The 16,185-nt window shown below is 57.9% G+C and overlaps 1 protein-coding gene across 1 annotated transcript in view; it reads right to left on the minus strand.

Moving 5' to 3' along the window:
- Positions 1 to 4,992: 4,992 nt before the first annotated feature.
- MAPKAPK3 (MAPK activated protein kinase 3) overlaps positions 4,993 to 16,185 on the minus strand; it is a 29,720-nt gene continuing 18,527 nt past the window's right edge. The window contains exons 3-11 of the mRNA XM_066245910.1: positions 13,690 to 13,829; positions 12,408 to 12,472; positions 11,893 to 11,972; positions 9,662 to 9,785; positions 8,455 to 8,530; positions 7,998 to 8,122; positions 7,466 to 7,551; positions 7,120 to 7,200; positions 4,993 to 6,393 (exon numbers count right to left, since the gene is read on the minus strand). Of these exons, the coding sequence (XP_066102007.1) occupies positions 6,241 to 6,393; positions 7,120 to 7,200; positions 7,466 to 7,551; positions 7,998 to 8,122; positions 8,455 to 8,530; positions 9,662 to 9,785; positions 11,893 to 11,972; positions 12,408 to 12,472; positions 13,690 to 13,829 (930 nt within the window). The 3' untranslated portion in view covers positions 4,993 to 6,240. The remainder of the gene's footprint in view (positions 6,394 to 7,119; positions 7,201 to 7,465; positions 7,552 to 7,997; positions 8,123 to 8,454; positions 8,531 to 9,661; positions 9,786 to 11,892; positions 11,973 to 12,407; positions 12,473 to 13,689; positions 13,830 to 16,185) is intronic.

Consider the following 16,185-nt stretch of genomic DNA (forward strand, 5'->3'; position numbering starts at 1 on the left):
CAGTACTAAGTATTTACCCCCAAAGAGATGAAAACATAGATAAACACACATACACATGAATGTTCGTAGCAGCTTTTTTCATAATAGCCACAAGCTGGAAAACCCCGATATCCACCAAATTGTAACATAGTCATAAAACAGAGTATCGTTCAGCAATCAAAAGGAAAGAACTGCTAATAACACAGCATGGATGAATCTCCAAAAGCAGCAAAAGAAGCCAGACACCAAAAGCTACATTCTTCCATACTGTATTATTCCATTTATATAAATGTCTTAGACCAGGGCAAAACTACCTTACCCACTGGGGCAGAAATCAGGTCAGTGCCTGTGGTGGGGGGTTACTGGGAACTTTCTGAGGTGATGGGAATGTTCTGCATCCTGTCTGGGATCCTGGTTACAGGAGTATTCATTCGTTTAAATATATATATAAATTATACCTCAAGCACAAACTGTAGAAGCTGTTTGTTTAGCCATAATAGCGGCCAGTTGACAAATCTATGGGCTGTTCTTAGAGCCCATCACAGACCCAATGCTATTCCTTGTGGCAACCAAGATGTGGCTGTCTGTGCTGCTCTGCCTCAGACGTGGTCTGAAGGGGAGCATACCAGGCCCAGGAGCATATTCTCTGTATTTGACCTGATTCATTCATCAGGTCCAAGCCAGGCCTTGGCTCTCAGCCTCAAAAATCCAGTTCTGGAGAGCGGGAAAGGGTGTTCAGGGAGATGGACCAAGACTGCCAGGGCCAAGGCAGGAACAAGGGGCTGAAGTCTTTCCCTCCTTGGGCCTAGGACCAAGCAGTACCCTTAGGGTTTGTCTTGTGCTTGGGAGATGGTCCGTGGCCCTCACCAAATCTGAAGTTTTCTCACTACTGTCAACTGGTCCTGGGGGCAGGGGTTGGGAGACCGACTCTCAACAGCCAAGGCCTGAGGAATGACTCAGGTGTACTGTGCAGATGACTCAAGTTCATCCCTCAGGGATGAACGCGTGTAGCCTTTGGAGAAGAGAAATTCATCTCCTGCCCCCTCCCCTTGCTCTCCTCTTCCTCCAGGATGACAGTTGGCTTCCCAATACTGTTTTCTCCTGGCTCCCTGCACCCCAAGCTTTTGACTACTTTAAAATCATCTGGGTAAATGGCAGACCATCCTCAGTGTCTGCACTGCACGGGCCTTGTCAGGGCAGAGGTCCTCTCAGCCCCAGGGCCTTTGCACTTGCCATTTCCTCTGCCTAGGATGCCCTTCCTCCTTCTTCTTGCTCTACATATAGCCAACTTCTTATCATTCATCCTCAGCTGAGTGTGCCCGTCTCAGAGACCTTCCCTGATCCTCCTGTCCCTGTCTGTCACCCCACTTTGGCTATGGGCTCTGTCATGATAGAAGGATTCCCATTTGCTTAGCTTGTCCCAGCCAATAGCCCAGGGAGGCAGCTCCTGTAGATGCCCTGGGCCAGCCCATACCCCTCGGCTTGTGCAGTGAGCAGCCCTGTGTCCCACAGTCCCTGGAGCCCTTCATGACTCTGTGAGGATGGATTCTCTGGACCTGCCTGGCTGCCATTGGACAGAATGTCCTCTGCCACACCTGTCTTCCTAATAACCCTGGCCGGTTCCACTGCACAGACCGCTAGACCCCGGCCCATCAGGTACCTTCAGAGAAAAAGAGGCCCCCAGGGAGGGCGGGTGGGCAGCTCAATCAGACAGGGGCTCTGACTGCTGCTGAAATGGCCTTTTTCCAAATCTTTTGTCTATCCAAATCTGACTTGCCCTTCAAATTTATGTTTCACCGCCTCTGGGAAGAGTTCTATGATTGTCTCCAGTCAAAAGTAGCATTCCTTCTACTGACCTCCTCCAGCAAGGAGGGCAGTCGCTCAGCGCCTGGGGCTCAGTTTCCCCACAGGGAAGATGGGAATGTGAGGACGCAGTGGGATAGTCCAGGTACAGCTCCAGTACCATCCTGGCACTCAGTAGGCACTCAGCAAACAGCAGCTGGTCATCATGATGCTGTAGTCTCCCCTCCACCCTGGCAGGACCACACAGCTCCCTCAGGCTCTGGCACACAGTAGGCATCTACTGAATGCTCACCCAGGTGACCAGCAGGTGGCCCCACACCCCAGTCGACCTACCCTGACCAACTGCTCTGAGCCCCAGGAAACTGGTTCCCCTGAGTCACCAGCTGCCTTCTCCTGGTCAGGGGAAACAGAGAGGGCAGAACTGGCAGGTCCTGGCAGCTCAGCATCTCACCTAGCAGACTCTTGGGCATTGGTGAGCAAGGCCTTTCGTCTTGACCACCCCTCCCCTCTTCGCCACCACAGCCCTGCCCACCCTTGTGAGGATTGATTATTCCCATTTAAGAGATAAGGAAACTGAGGCCCCGCACAGTGTTTTTATTATGCCTGACATCATAGAGTCTCCCCGCAATCTGTCAACTATCTGGTCCTGATTCATCAACGTCTCACTTCACTGACAGGAACCTCAAAGAGTGAAACAGCCTTGCCCAAGGCTTTTTCTAAACCAAACCTTAGGTCTCCTGGCTCTAAACAAAATAGGGGGCTTCCCAGACCTTTGCCTGCCTGATGGCCTCTACTCCAAGGGCTGAACATGCAGGCTGCCCAAAGGGACAACGGGAAGAATTTTACCTGTGGGGGCAGCTCTGAGGATGTACAAGGGATGCAAAGACATAATTCAAGGCAGCCAGGTCCGAAGACAGCTGCCCAGGGCCCACATCCCCTCCGCATGCCTGCTGGAGAGAGAGCTTCGAGCAGGCCTGGAAACGTGGAGCACACAGCAGGGGTTGCGGCAGGCTGCGTGTTGAGGCTCAATTGTGACACTGCAGTGGAGGGGCTGAACTGAGGGCAGAGAGGGGCTGGATCGAGGGCGGAGAGGGGTTGGTTTGGCATAGCAATGAGCCCGACTGCTGGCAGCCAGCCAGCACCAGGTTGCAAGACAGAGAACTCTGCTGTTGGCTGGGTCTGGGGGAGCGTCACTGGGAAGCGACATCACACACACACACACACACACACACAGGCACTCACACAGGCATATGTGCGAATACATCTCTTACAGATTCTTTATTGAGAAGCTCCCTGGAAAAGTCACATGGAACCCGTGCAAATGTCGGCCCGAACAGGCTGGCGGGAACACGTGGCCTCTTAGCTCACCTGCCACCCGCTGTCACTTCACAGACAGCCATACTGTCTAAAGAGGGTGACCTGGCCAGGCCTCCAGCCTCTGAGCCTCGGTTTGTGAGAGCCGCATCCGATGCCTGGGACCCGGGGGCCTGGCCCTGGACCGGGCTCATTGCTAGGCCAGGCTCCTCGTGGGCTCTCGGAAGTGACCCAGCCGATGGGAGACTTGCGGGAAGCCCTTCCGTACTCTTCTCTCCTAACTCTCCCCCACACTGGCACAAGAGGAGGCATGCCCTCTCCCCCATGACAACAATGGGTCAAGCACAGCCAGGGCGAATCCTTCCCTGGGACTGGCAGGCAGACGGTCGCCCGAGCAGATGCCAAGACTGCTGAAGCCACGGTCTTGCGTGTGAATGAAGGCCATGCCAGCGGAAGACCAAGGCCAGCCCCAGGGAGAAACAGACAGCTGAGCTGAGGGGTGCACAGAGTCCCTGCACAGAGCCTCTGCCCTGTAACCTGTCAGGCCCCCTCCCCGGCCACTGGGCTGCATATTACCTCTTCGGCTTAAACTGGACCATGATGCCTCCTTCTCAAGCCACGTCCTTCCTTCACAGGTCTCAAGCCTGAGAGATTCAACAAACATGTGTGTGATGTTTTACCCTTCACCCTCATGAATGCGAACCCCCTGAGGAGGGACCCCTGTCCACGGCACTCACACTGCCTTCCTTGCACCAGCACGGGGTCTTGGCCCCAATGGGTGCTCAGTAGCCATGGGAAGGAGTCTGTATCTCTGCAGCTTTGTGACTAGACAGACTCTATGTGTGCCTCCCATCTGGCCATCATTTCACGACGAGGGTTGGTCTGAACCACAGCCTCTGTGAGACCCCCCGAACTCCTCTGGGGAGCTGGAGGCCCTGCAGAAGGGTACTCCCCACCTTGAAACCTAGGGCTGGAACCAGGAGAGCAGGCCCTTGGCAGTAAGGCCCCACAGGTGGAGAAAGCCTGATTTTCTGTGTGGAAGAACCCAGAGGTGAATTTGGGGCTGGATTGCTTTTCCCTTGAGCAACTGCAAGCACTTCTCCCCTTGACAAAGGTTGCGGTGATGGCAAATGGGGGCTAGGCAGGAGCTGTCCCCCAGGCGCCCCACTCCATACGTCACATGCAGCCCTGGTCAGAGCCCCCAGATGACTGCCAGGGTGGGCGCTACCATTCCCACTGCACAGCTGAGGAAACTGAGGCGGGAAAGCTGGAGGCCCTGTCCAAGGTCGCCAGGCTGGGAAGCAGCAGCGTCTAGGGAGCGAGCCTGTCCCTGCCTTCCAGCACCTCTGCACCTCCCCCACGCCCCAAGGGGCAAGGAGGTGGGGGAGGCGTGCTGCTGCAGGAGCCCTGTGAGCTCTGGAAATCTGGGGGGTTTCAGGGTAGGAGCTGGGCAGATGAGCCACAGCCAGGGCCCCCTCAAGGCCGCCCGCAAGGGCCCCTGAGGGGTGAGGGTGCTGATGCCAGAGTAGTCAAAAGATAGTCTCCGCTTGCCGCCCCCTTTCCTCCCCAACGTTCTCACTGCCAAATGAAATCTGGCAGCTTCTGAAAATAGCTCAGCGCTGCAGCAGGCACTGTGCCTGCCCTTCAGCAGGCTGGCACACAGCTGGGGGTGGCCACCGTGGGCAGACGCCGGTGCACACGGGGCCGGAGGTGGCAGCATGGGACAGCTGCCGGCCCTCCTCTCTTCTGACCGTCCACGCCTGGAGAGGCCACCGTGGCCCCGGAGCCAGCCTGGCAATGCTCGCCAGGCTGGAGCTACCCTCTCTCATAGGGGTATGAGCAGCTGCCCTTGGGCCACTTTTGCCCACTCATATAGACAAAGAGAAACCCAGGAACTGGGAGGAAATGCCAAAATGGTGTTTATTAACAGGGACAACCCAGCAGAGTTGGTCTATGTGACGTGGTCTAGGGTTTCCCAGCCAGTCAAGGGGTCAGGAAGCAGGAAGCAGGAACCAGGCTGGGGGTCAGGCACTTGTCAAACCTGTAGCAGGGGCAGTGTGGGGCGGGTATGCCTGGACCGGCAAGGAAGAAGGCTCCCTACTTCTACCCGGGCCAGGACCAGACTTCCAAAGTGTCACTCAGCAGCCCCCCACTGCCTTGGATCTGGTCTGGAGTCTACAAAGGGACCCCTGACTCAGGGAGAGTCTTGGCCCTGCCCCCAGCCATCCACGCTCACAAAAGTGCCCTGAGGGCACACCACGACAGGGCAGAGAATGAACTGCCATGGAGAGAGGCTCTCCTGCCCGGGATAACTGTGAGCAGGTAAGGGCACAAGAACAGTACTGGCTTTTGCAACAGTGACATTTTCCCAAGTAGAAAAGTGTTTAAAATACCTCCCATCCACATTTGAGACGAGAGGCTACTCTTTGGGTAGGGGTAGTGAAGGTCTGGGCCCAGGGACCGTGGAGGAAGAGCTCCAACGGCCAGTGGGATGAGGTTGCAGCAAGATAGGGCTGGACCACCCAGGGAGGCAGGCCAACGAACCCTGTGGCCTCTGGGAGACCCCAGAGGCTGAGCCTGAGAGAGGCAAGCAATGGGAGACAGAGCAGCCTCCCTGGGAAGGGAGAGGCAGGCGGACTTTCAATTGCCCCTTCTCCCTCCCTTGCCCACTTACTCAGCATTCACAGACAGCCACGCTGTCCCTGGTCACCATAGCAACCATCGGCCCATGCCTTTCCCAAGGCCAAGCCCATCGGCCCACCCCACGGCAGTGGGGGGTGGGGGGTGTCTTCATAGAAGGAAGCCAGCCAGAACTTCCAGGGGCCTAGGAGCCTAAGGCCATGCCCAGGGCAGGACAGGGCCACGCCTCTCAGTCTCCTCTGGACAAAACAAAGGCATTGATTGCAGCTGCTGCCGGGGTTCCCTAGACACGGCCCCTCTCTGCGGCCTGGGCCTGAACTGGGGCTCCGAAGGAGGTGTGGAGTCACAGCCTCCCATCCTGGAGTTCCGATGAGGGACGAATTAAAACACAACAAAATAGTCCTTTTGTTTAAAAAAATGACCCTGGGCGTTCAGGGTCAGGGCCTCAGCCTGCTCTAGTCTGTCCCCCAGGCCCAGGGGCCTGGCTGCTCGAAGGCCCTGGAGCTACTGGTTGTTGCAGCCCTGTGAGGCTGAGGAGCCGCCCGCCTGCTTCTTTCTCCGCTTGTTGAGAAGCCGGTTGTTAGAGGTCTTTAGGTCCTTGATCTTCACCTGGTCATAGTCCACTCGCATGGTTGCCAGGGCACTGGTCATCTCCTCCTGGGGACAGATGTCAGGGTATACTGACCTCAAGAGCCATCACCCTGCTGCCTGGGCAGCCCATCAATAATGTCAGTGATAGCGATGACAACCTTTGCTGCTCAAGCAAGTTCCTAGTGTGTGCCCCGCACTGGGCCCGCCCACCTGCACCTCACGGTCCTCCTTACAGTCAGTCTTTTGTGGCACTTACTCGCCACGGCACAGAAGGTGCCTTGATGACTCTCTGGGACCACACCAGGGTAAGCAGGAGAGGGAACTGAACCAATGTCACCGGCTCAGAACTACAAGACCTGCAGGGATCCTGTCGTACTGGGCACACAGGGCACTGGGGCCTGATGACTGTGTCCTGGCAATCTTGGGGCTCTGAGCTGCTACCCCATGTGCTCAAACCTGGCCTCTGCTGGTCTAAAACCAGAATGAACACCCTCCCAAATGTTGTAAATTATATAATGGGTTATGGCCGAAGCTTGGGGCCAAAGCCACCTCACTGAGCCCCTGGCCCAAAGCTTCCGTTGGTTGAGGGAGTAAGCCAGGAGCAACAGCCAGTAGGGGGCAGTGCAGCTCCGTGCTCCATAAGCCATGGTTGAACCACGGGTGCAGTCACTGACACTGTGCACCAGGCCCGGGGCGGGGGCTGAAGACCCAGACTCTGAGTAGCCACCACCCTTGAATCCCTTCTTTCCAAACTTTGGAGCCTGCAGGGAAACGGAGGCTGAGCTTACGCACCTTGACCTCGTCCCAGTGGTCTTTGTCCTCTTGCAGCACTCGGGCCGTGTGGAGCGGGGTCTGCGGCACCACCATGGATTGCTGGAAGGAGCCCCAAGCCCGTGGATTAGAACCTACAGGCAGCTGGGACGTCACTGGTTCCCCCACCACCCCCTGCTCTAGCCTCAGATGGGGAAACTGAGGCTCGGGGAGGTGAAGGAGCCTGACTGGAAGAGTGGCAAAGTGAGGCTGTAGGTGGGGCACTACCACTCATCTGTGGCCGGCGCCAAGGCCTCCTGAGCCATCACCCTCCTGCCTGGCAGCCCCGCTTGCCACCCCGTCCGCCACAGGACCAGGAGGCGCTCACGTTGATCCAGGGATGGTTCATGAACTGCGTGATGGTCAGCCGCTCTGTGGGGTCCGTCTTCAGCAGGAGGCGGATCAGCTGCTTGGCTGAGGACAAGAGGGAAGGGGTGAGATCACAGCGCTCCTCCCCCCACCATGCCCCAGAGACAACAACGAGCTCTGCACATGCTTCCAAATCCAATTCCCAATTCACAGGGACCGTGAGCTAATCAGCGTTCCTTGTTGTAAGCCTGTCAGTGTTCAGAGTCATTCTTAAGGAGCAATGCACAACTGATATAGGGCAGACGTGTTTGTGGTCCCCACAGGGAAAACATGAATGAGGCACAGGAGTTAGAGGAAGTTTTAAGGAGGCAAATTTTTGAGTCTGTTTAACAGCTAGTAGAAACTGAAGTTCAAAAAAGTTAGGTGGCTTGCCTAGGTCACACAGCGGGGGTGTGGGGGAGCCAGCACTTGAACACGGGGCAGGTGACACCAGAGAGGTATTTTTTTCCCCCAGAGTGAAGGCTGACGGGCTCGGTGCAGAGGTCACTCACCATCCTCAGAGACCTCCGACCACTCAGGGCTGGGAAAGCCATACTGGCCCAAGCGGATCCTCCTCTTCATCCCCGGGGAGATGGCCTGGCCCGTGTTGGAGTAGAAGGGCGGGAAGCCGCACAGGCTGAGGAAGGGCGGAGTCATTGGGCACGGGTGTGGCGGGCAGTGCTAGGGCAGACCCTTTCTCCTCCCCAAGCTCCTGACCAGGGAGACAGGCGGACAGACACCGTGGCAATCATCCCGGCCCTCTGGCCTCCTGGGCTCTTCCCAGGGATGCCATCTGCCCTTGGTTTGGGGGGACCTTCGCGCATCTCGAAGGAGGGGCATCCCCTGACCAGAACGGAAGGGCAGTCTGCAGGAGGAGTGACACGCTCGCCCGCTCAGCAAGGGCGCACGCTACGGAGGGTTCTCGGGGGCGCGGGGAACGGTGCGGGAGGCTGAGGTGGGAGTACTCACAGGATGTACATGATGACGCCCAGGGACCACATGTCACACGACTTGTCATACTTCTCTGGACCCAGGACCTCAGGAGCTACCAGGGCAGAGGGCACAGGAGGGTTCTCAACCCCAAGAGCCTTGGAGCCTGAAGCCTGGGCAAGGTGGGGAGCAGGCCCCCATTCTGGGGGGGCAGGGCAGAGCAGACTGGTGTCTGGCACCTTCTGTGAAGGCAGCATGTGTGTGAAGTTGGGGGAGGAAAAGCAGCTCCCGGAAAGAAAACCCCACTTTCAGGCTGGGCTGTAAGGAATGACAGCCTCCCAGCTCCTCTGGGCCAGTCTCCGCCTTGGTGAGGAACGAGAGGAGAGCAGGATGGGCTGGGGCTTGCTGAGGTCCTGTCGTAGGTGGAAGGGCCTCAGCCACCAGCTGCCCCGTGTCCCTTGTCTCCTTGAACACACAGGGCAAAGAGGGGCTGGGGCGCAGGGCTCTGGGCTCCACTGTCAACTTGGCTACCAATGCCATGGGGACTTGGTCTTCCCAACAGTGCAATGAGATGGGTAGGCCTGGATGAGTTCAAATACTATAAAACACATCCTGAGAAACAGCGCCATTTCAGCGGTCTCAGGGGCTTCCCACCACCTGCCGCCCTCTCAGAGGCCTGTCCTGAGGGAGAGGGGCCCGCGGAGACGGGAGTCATTGCCCCTCTCTCAGCAGGGACTTTTCCAGATGTGGGGCCTGCCTTTCCAGGAAGCATGAGTGTGTGCACACCCCCCAGGCCCTACGCCCTGGCCTGAGGGACCCTCTCCCACAGGGCAGGTGGCTGGTGTCTTGTGTCCCTCTCCTGCAGGAGAAAAGGCCGGCCCACTTTCTGAATATGAATCCCAGGAAGATAAGAACCGGAGAAAAACCACCATGGCTGGGCCGCATCCAGAGCTGGTGGCAGCCTTTCATCACGTATATATTTAGAGCTGCTGTGATGTCACTCAGCTCGCAGGCCACAGCCAGAATTTTCCTGGATCTATTTTCAAAAGCAGAAGCTGAAGTTCAGGAGAATATTTTTGCAGCCTCTGGGCCCCCCCCCCCCACATCACTGCCTCCAAGCAGACAGAAGGCCCCCTTCCTCCTTACTGGGCTGGAACCCTTTCACTTCTGCGGCCCACGGCTGCTCCCCACCCCTGAAGGGCCCAGTGGGAAGCAGGGAGGTACACAGCCTGACCCGAGGACTCACCCACATAATAGGGAGTGTAGCAGGGTGTCCGCAGGGCATTCTGGGTGGTCTCCTTGGCAAAGCCAAAGTCGGTGAGCTTGAGCACCGCATCCTTCTCCTTGGACGTGTAGAGCAGGTTCTCAGGCTGGGCCAGGAAGAAGAAATATTGGGGCTGAAGTTAGGCACCAGAGTCCCAAGGTGACCTTCAGCCAGACTTCCTCCCTTTCTCACCCCAGCTGACACAGGAGTAGCCAGGTCCACCTCAGGAACAAAGCCCGGGCCTTGGCCGCCAACAACACCACGGGCCAAACATAGAAAGACCAAGGTAGCTGGAGGGTGACACCCCTGTCACAGAGGGGCAGCTGAGGCAACTGTAAAACACCAAGTGCCACGGGGAGCCCAGGGGCAGGCACTCCTGAGCCTGAGTGGTGACGCTGCTATGAAATGCTAAGTGAGGCTTCTGAGGATAGACAGGCTGCTCACGAGTCAGCAATGCCAAGCACAGATCCTCTACCCAGCCCAGAACAGGCCAGCAGGGCGGCCCCATCTGAGGACACACAAGGAGGGGGCCCACCGCTTGGGCCCCAGGAACTGCAGAGAGACAGTTCTTCCACTGCAGAGCATGGAGAGGCCTGAGGCATGAGGGCAGTGGGGAGGGCTGCGTGGAGGAGGTGCCCCAAAGCCAGTCTGTAATGAATGGGTAGGACCTAGTCCCATGGAGAAGAGCAGGACAGGGTGTTGGACAAAGTTCCAGTGGGAAGGCGGTGAAAGCTATTTTTCAGGTTCTTGTGAGATGATCTGACGTTGGATTAGGATAAAAAAAAAACAAAAAAAAACACAAAAAAAACAGGGAAGCAGATTTTACCTACACAAGGGAATTTCTTCTTGTGGAAGGTGTTTCTCCCCTTGGGGAAAAAAGGAAGCCAGAGCCAAAACAACGCAAGGGCTCAAAAGGGGAGTGTGCCGTGGTTGCATGCGTATCCAGAACCCAAGGAGAGCTGTAGGGGTTGGCAGCTGGACCCACAGCTCTCCCGGGCCCAGTCTCGGGAGGAAATAAGCCCTAGAAGGCTAACGCTCTTGGCCCGGGCAGAGGGCCCAGGACTTTCCGATTCCGCTATGACGGTGGCTGGCACGTGTGTGCATATGCAGCGCTGCTTCTGGTTGCATTTAACTGGGCTGATCTGACGACCTCTAAGACCCCATCCTCCCTGGACCAGAAATTGGGAGAGCTGAGCCTCCAGCACATCTGTGAAGCTCATCCGCAGAAAAGGCAAGCAGGCCCGCACCTGGGCCCATCCTGCTCTTTGATGCCCAGCAAATGGCTTCTTTCCCTTAAAAGGCTGGTGTCAAAGCCCTGGCCGGTTGGCTCAGTGGTAGAGCATCAACCTGGCGTGCAGGAGTCCTGGGTTAGATTCCCGGCCAGGGCACACAGGAGAAGCGGCCATCTGCTTCTCCACCCCTCCCCCTCTCCTTCCTCTCTATCTCTCTCTTCCCCTCCTGCAGCCAAGGCTCCACTGGAGCAAAAGTTGGCCCGGGCACTGGGGATGGCTCTATGGCCTCTGCCTCAGGCGCTAGAATGGCTCTGGTTGCAACAGAGCAATGCCCCAGATGGGCAGAGCATCGCCCCCTAGTGGGCGTGCCGGGTGGATCCGGGTCGGGCGCATACGGGAGTCTGACTGCCTCCCCGTTTCCAACTTCAGAAAAATACAAAAAAAAAAAAAAAAAAAGGCTGGTGTCAGAGAGCCTAACCTATGGAAACGGTGGCTGTTACTTCACAGAGGCCCCAGTAGTGCCGGGCAGCCCCTGCCTGAGGCCCAGCACATTACCGGGTTCACAAAATCCCTTGCTAATGAACAAACGAATGAACAAAACCCAGTGTGGTAACTTCATGGCTTTGGGCAAGATGCTTCATCTCTCTCTGAGCCTCAGTTTTCTCATTTGTCAAATAGGCAATGGCACCTAACCTCACAAAATGCTTGCCAGGGCCTCCTGGCCTGAAGTGGGCACTTAGCTATTCTTTCGGCTCTTGGGGTTACACAGTTTGAAGGAATGGAGGAGACCCATCTAGCCAGAGCAGAACGGGTATGCTGGAACCAGGAGGGAAGAAGCTGAGAAGACCAGCCTGGGCCAGGAGGCAGAGGCCTTGAAGGGACTCAGCCCCCATCTAGAGGGTGTTGGAAGCCCCGGTGGGGGGGGGGGGAGTGGATCACATTTCCCTCCCTGGTCTCCCAACCGGAGTCCTGGAATCTCACCTTGACGTCCCGGTGGGCGATATTCCGGCTATGCAGGAACTGGATGGCTGTCCCAATGTCACGCATGATCTCTGCAGCTTCTGCAGACACAGAGGAGGGGTCAGGCAGGTCGGGGGCCCCTCCTGCTACCCCCTGGGACAGCACAAGATGGCGATAGTATTCGTGCAACCCAGGACCCCCATGCCATACTCCTACCCCAGGCAGCCTAATTTCCCCTAGGGATGCCCTAGCCCACCTAGACTGCTTTCCTCCGGCCTGGGCTACCTCTCCCCAGCTCAGCGGCCGCTCAGTATCAGAAACTTTGAGGCCTCCATCCCAAGGCCACGGAGAGCCCATTTCCAAGACGTCACAGACTCACAGAACTCCCTGGGGGAGGGACGCTCTGTCTTTCCCTCTCTTGTTCAGCTGGAGAGACTGAGGCACAGGGAGGAGCAGGGCCGAGCCCAGCATCACACAGCAACTCTGTTTGATCCAGCTGTCCCAACCCCCGCACTGGTCCAGCTGCACACATGTACCTCTCTCAGTGAAAGCCTGGTCACCGCGCTCCTGAATCCTGCTGAACAACTCACCACCTTCCATGCTATGAGAGAAGGTGGCTGTTAGCAGGGAGGCAGAGAGTCGGCCATCAGCCTGCCCCTGCCCCTGCCCCTGTCCCAAATCACTGCCCAGGCCCTATTGTTCTTTCCCTGGGAACAGTCGCTGTCCGGCTTCCATAAGCCCCAAACAGCCTGGAGCATGGCGGGCTGCCAGCTTGGGTGAATTGAACTGAACTCTTAGAGTTAGGAGAGGTTGGAGGGTGCAGACCCTCCACAGGGAAAGCTTGTGCTTCCAGTGACACTGCCCCACACAGCTGAAGCTTGGGCAACCCCACCCCCACACAAGTCTCAGTTTCCCCAAAGAAGGGTTGTCAGTTATCATCACAACCACAGTTTTCTGAGCACCTACTGTGTGCCGTGCCCTGGGCAAAGGCTTCATGCATGCTGCTGTGTGACCCTGGGCAGGTCCCTTCACCTCTCTGTGCCTCATATTTCTCTTTCATTAAATGGGGACTACAGCACCAGCCTCACAGAGCTGTAAAGACTGAATCAGACAGCTCCATGGAGCACTTGGAATGGAGTAACATACGGGGAGAATGCTACATGAAGATCTTCTTCCACATTTTACATGGGAGTTACAGAGATTCAGAGAGGTTAATAGCTGCCCAAGGTCACACAGCTAAGGAGTGGCCCCGCCAGGATCTGAACCCCAAATCTGACTCAAGAGCTGCTAACCTGTAAGGTAAGGGGGGCCCAAAGACAGGGAGATACTGGAGGTCCAGACATGGGCCCCAGACCTGAGGGCGGCCACGCTGAGCCACGGTGCTACTGGGAGAAGCCTGGATGGAGGAGGCCGTGGGCTCCTGGTTCGGCATCCTGATCACCCAGCGTCTGATGGGCCCATGAGAGCACAAACGCCGGTAGGAAGAAGTAAGCTGTGGGGACTGTGTATGTCCCGCTCTTCCCGGCCCACATGCAGGCTTGGTGACCTCCTCCGAAGCTCTTCCAGCCCCTTCTCAGAGAACGGAGATCACACCTGGGGAGGCCATCTTAGCGCTCCTGCAGTTTCCTCCCACCCCGGGAATGGCCTCCTGCCAGCAACTCGGCCCAGGGGCAGGGCCTGCAGCTGCCCCTCCGCTACTCCTCAAGGGCTGGGGTCCCTCTCAGAGCTGCTGTTGGAAGAGAGAGCCCCTAGAAGAATGGCAGGAGCCCGGGGACCGCAGAGGCACCAACAGGATGCGAGGCAGGCGGGCCGGCATACCATTCCATGATGATGAGGAGACAGCGCTTGCCGTGATGCATGTTCTCGTACACGTCCACGATGCGCACGACGTGGGGGCCGCCTGAGGCCTGCCAGTGGTGCTCCACCTCCTGCCGGGCCTTGGGGCTGTCGTACAGGAGCTGGAGGCAGGTCAACACCCAAAGTGTCAGGCCCACCGCAGCCACTCAGACAATGCCGCTGCCCTCACTTTTCAGATAAGGACATGAAAGCTCAGAGAGGGCTTTGACCTGCCCAAGGTCACCCAGCTTAGGAAGGACAAAATGAGGATTTGAGTCCCGGTTTCCCTGATGCATGGTCCAGTAAGCCTCTAGACCTGATTGAGGGCCAGCCTCAAGCAGCTGGGCTGGTGACGCAGGAAGGGAGGGCCCTGGGAAGGGGCTGACAGCTCGCAAGGGCTCAGAGGCCAGAGAAACCCCTGCCTCCATTCTCAGGGCAGCAAGTGAAGTAGAGATGGAATGGGTTGTGAAGTCCAATCACACATCAGCTGCGGGACCCCAAGCGAGGGGTCCCACATTCCTTGAGTTCCGTGTTTACAGTGGGAGAGCACCAGGGTTGTAAGGCCCAGAAGGAGAGTCTGGGGGCAGAGAAAGAACCCTAGTGGAGGGAGGTGACGCGGGATGGTGGGGTGAAGTCTGGGTTTGGGCCTCAATTCCTCCAGTGACTCAGTGTGACCTCAGGCAAACATTCACAGCTCCGCACCACAGCCCACAACTCTGTAAAATGGAGTAATAACAGTCATGCCCACAGGATGCATCATGGCAAGGCAGGAAGCGGTGGGCGGCACCAGGATCCTTGCTCAGGTTAACTCAGCCCAGGGCTATGGCTGCCAACCATACGGCAAAGTACCGGAAATGAGCAGGGTCCTGGAGTGGTCCTGCTGGGGGGGAGAAGTCAGCATGCAGGGGGAGGTGGCCCAGAATGGCGAGCGTAGTGACAAGCCACCCCTGGCAGGGCGGCTCACTCAAGGCCGGGCCACATTTGTTTTCTAGTTGAGCAGGGTTGAGGACCAGGGTGGAACCCAAGACTGGGATTCAAATCAGCTCCATCCTGCTCAGCACCACGGGGGCCACACCCGGCCCTGGTTTCCTCCTCTGCCAGAGCCCTGGGCGGCACGGCTCTGGGCCTAAGCTCTCCACGCAAAGGGAAACTGGTGGGGAGGAGGGCAAAGGGCTCCGGCACGTGCTGCCTGCCCCTGGGCTGTGCCTCCAGCTCTGAGGCTGCTCGCCTCGCCCCCAGCCTGGGAGGGCAGGGAGCCGGGCAAAGCCGTCCACCAGCTCCGGGGTCCCTGCTCCGTTTCCCAGCCTGGAAACCGTGGATCCCTCGCTCCTGCTGCCTGGGGCTCCCACAAAGCAGCTCCGTTCTGTGCCCACACGGCTCCTGCATGCCAGCTTCCTGCCCACAGTGCTGGGGGCAGAGGCTCAATCACCCTGCTCACCAGATCTGCTTGCCCCCACTGTGTCCTGAGGTGGCTCTAGCGAGGGGTCCACCAGTCCTTAGCCACGGGGGCCAAGATGAGCCCTCCTTGCTCCCTGCTGTGTTCTCTGCACCCCTCTTCTCCCTGGCCTCCTAACACTCCTCCCTGCTCCCAGCCTGACCTGACCCTGTCCTGCTGGGACCCCAGGCTGGCTCCGGGACCCGTCCTCACTCTGCTCTGCTTCTAGCATGTCCCCCTACACCAAAAGCCCCTCTCTTCTTTAAAAAAAATCCCAAGCCGGCCCTGGCCGGTTGGCTCAGTGGTAGAGCGTTGGCCTGGCGTGCAGAAGTCCCGGGTTCGATTCCCGGCCAGGGCACACAGAAGCGCCCATCTGCTTCTCCACCCCTCCCCCTCTCCTTCCTCTCTGTCTCTCTCTTCCCTTCCCGCAGCTGAGGCTCCATTGGAGCAAAGATGGCCCGGGCGCTGGGGATGGCTCCTTGGCCTCTGCCCCTGGGGCTGGAATGGCTCTGGTCGCAACAGAGCAACGCCCCGGAGGGGCAGATCATCGCCCCCTGATGGGCAGAGCGTCGCCCCCTGGTGAGCGTGCCGGGTGGATCCCGGTCGGGCGCATGCTCTCCCCGTTTCCAGCTTCAGAAAAATACAAAAAAAAAAAAAATCCCAAGCCCACAGCTGGACCGCTGTCCATGTTGTCCTCAGCCCCCCCTCTCCCACTCTGGGCCTTCACTCCCTCTCCACATCCCCCAACCCCTCGCCATCCTCTCCTGCCGACTCCTCCACGGGCACCTGATTTTATTCCTGCTCCCCTGGCCCTCAGCGCTCCGGTTCTGGTTCCCCAAACAGGCCATCCCCTCTCAAGCCTGTGCTTACACATACGCCCTCCTGCCCCATCCCCTTCTCCATCGGGTCAACTCCCTCCTCCTGAGGAAACTTCTGGGTTCAGATCAGATGTCTCCTCCTCTGGAAAGTCCTCCCAGCACCTGCCCCAGAGGTATTTGCCTCTGTACCTCCTGCCAGGCCAGAAGCAGCTTGAGGGCAGAGGC

The sequence above is a fragment of the Saccopteryx bilineata genome, chromosome 10 (assembly GCF_036850765.1).
Source record: "Saccopteryx bilineata isolate mSacBil1 chromosome 10, mSacBil1_pri_phased_curated, whole genome shotgun sequence".
Lineage (NCBI taxonomy): Eukaryota > Metazoa > Chordata > Mammalia > Chiroptera > Emballonuridae > Saccopteryx > Saccopteryx bilineata.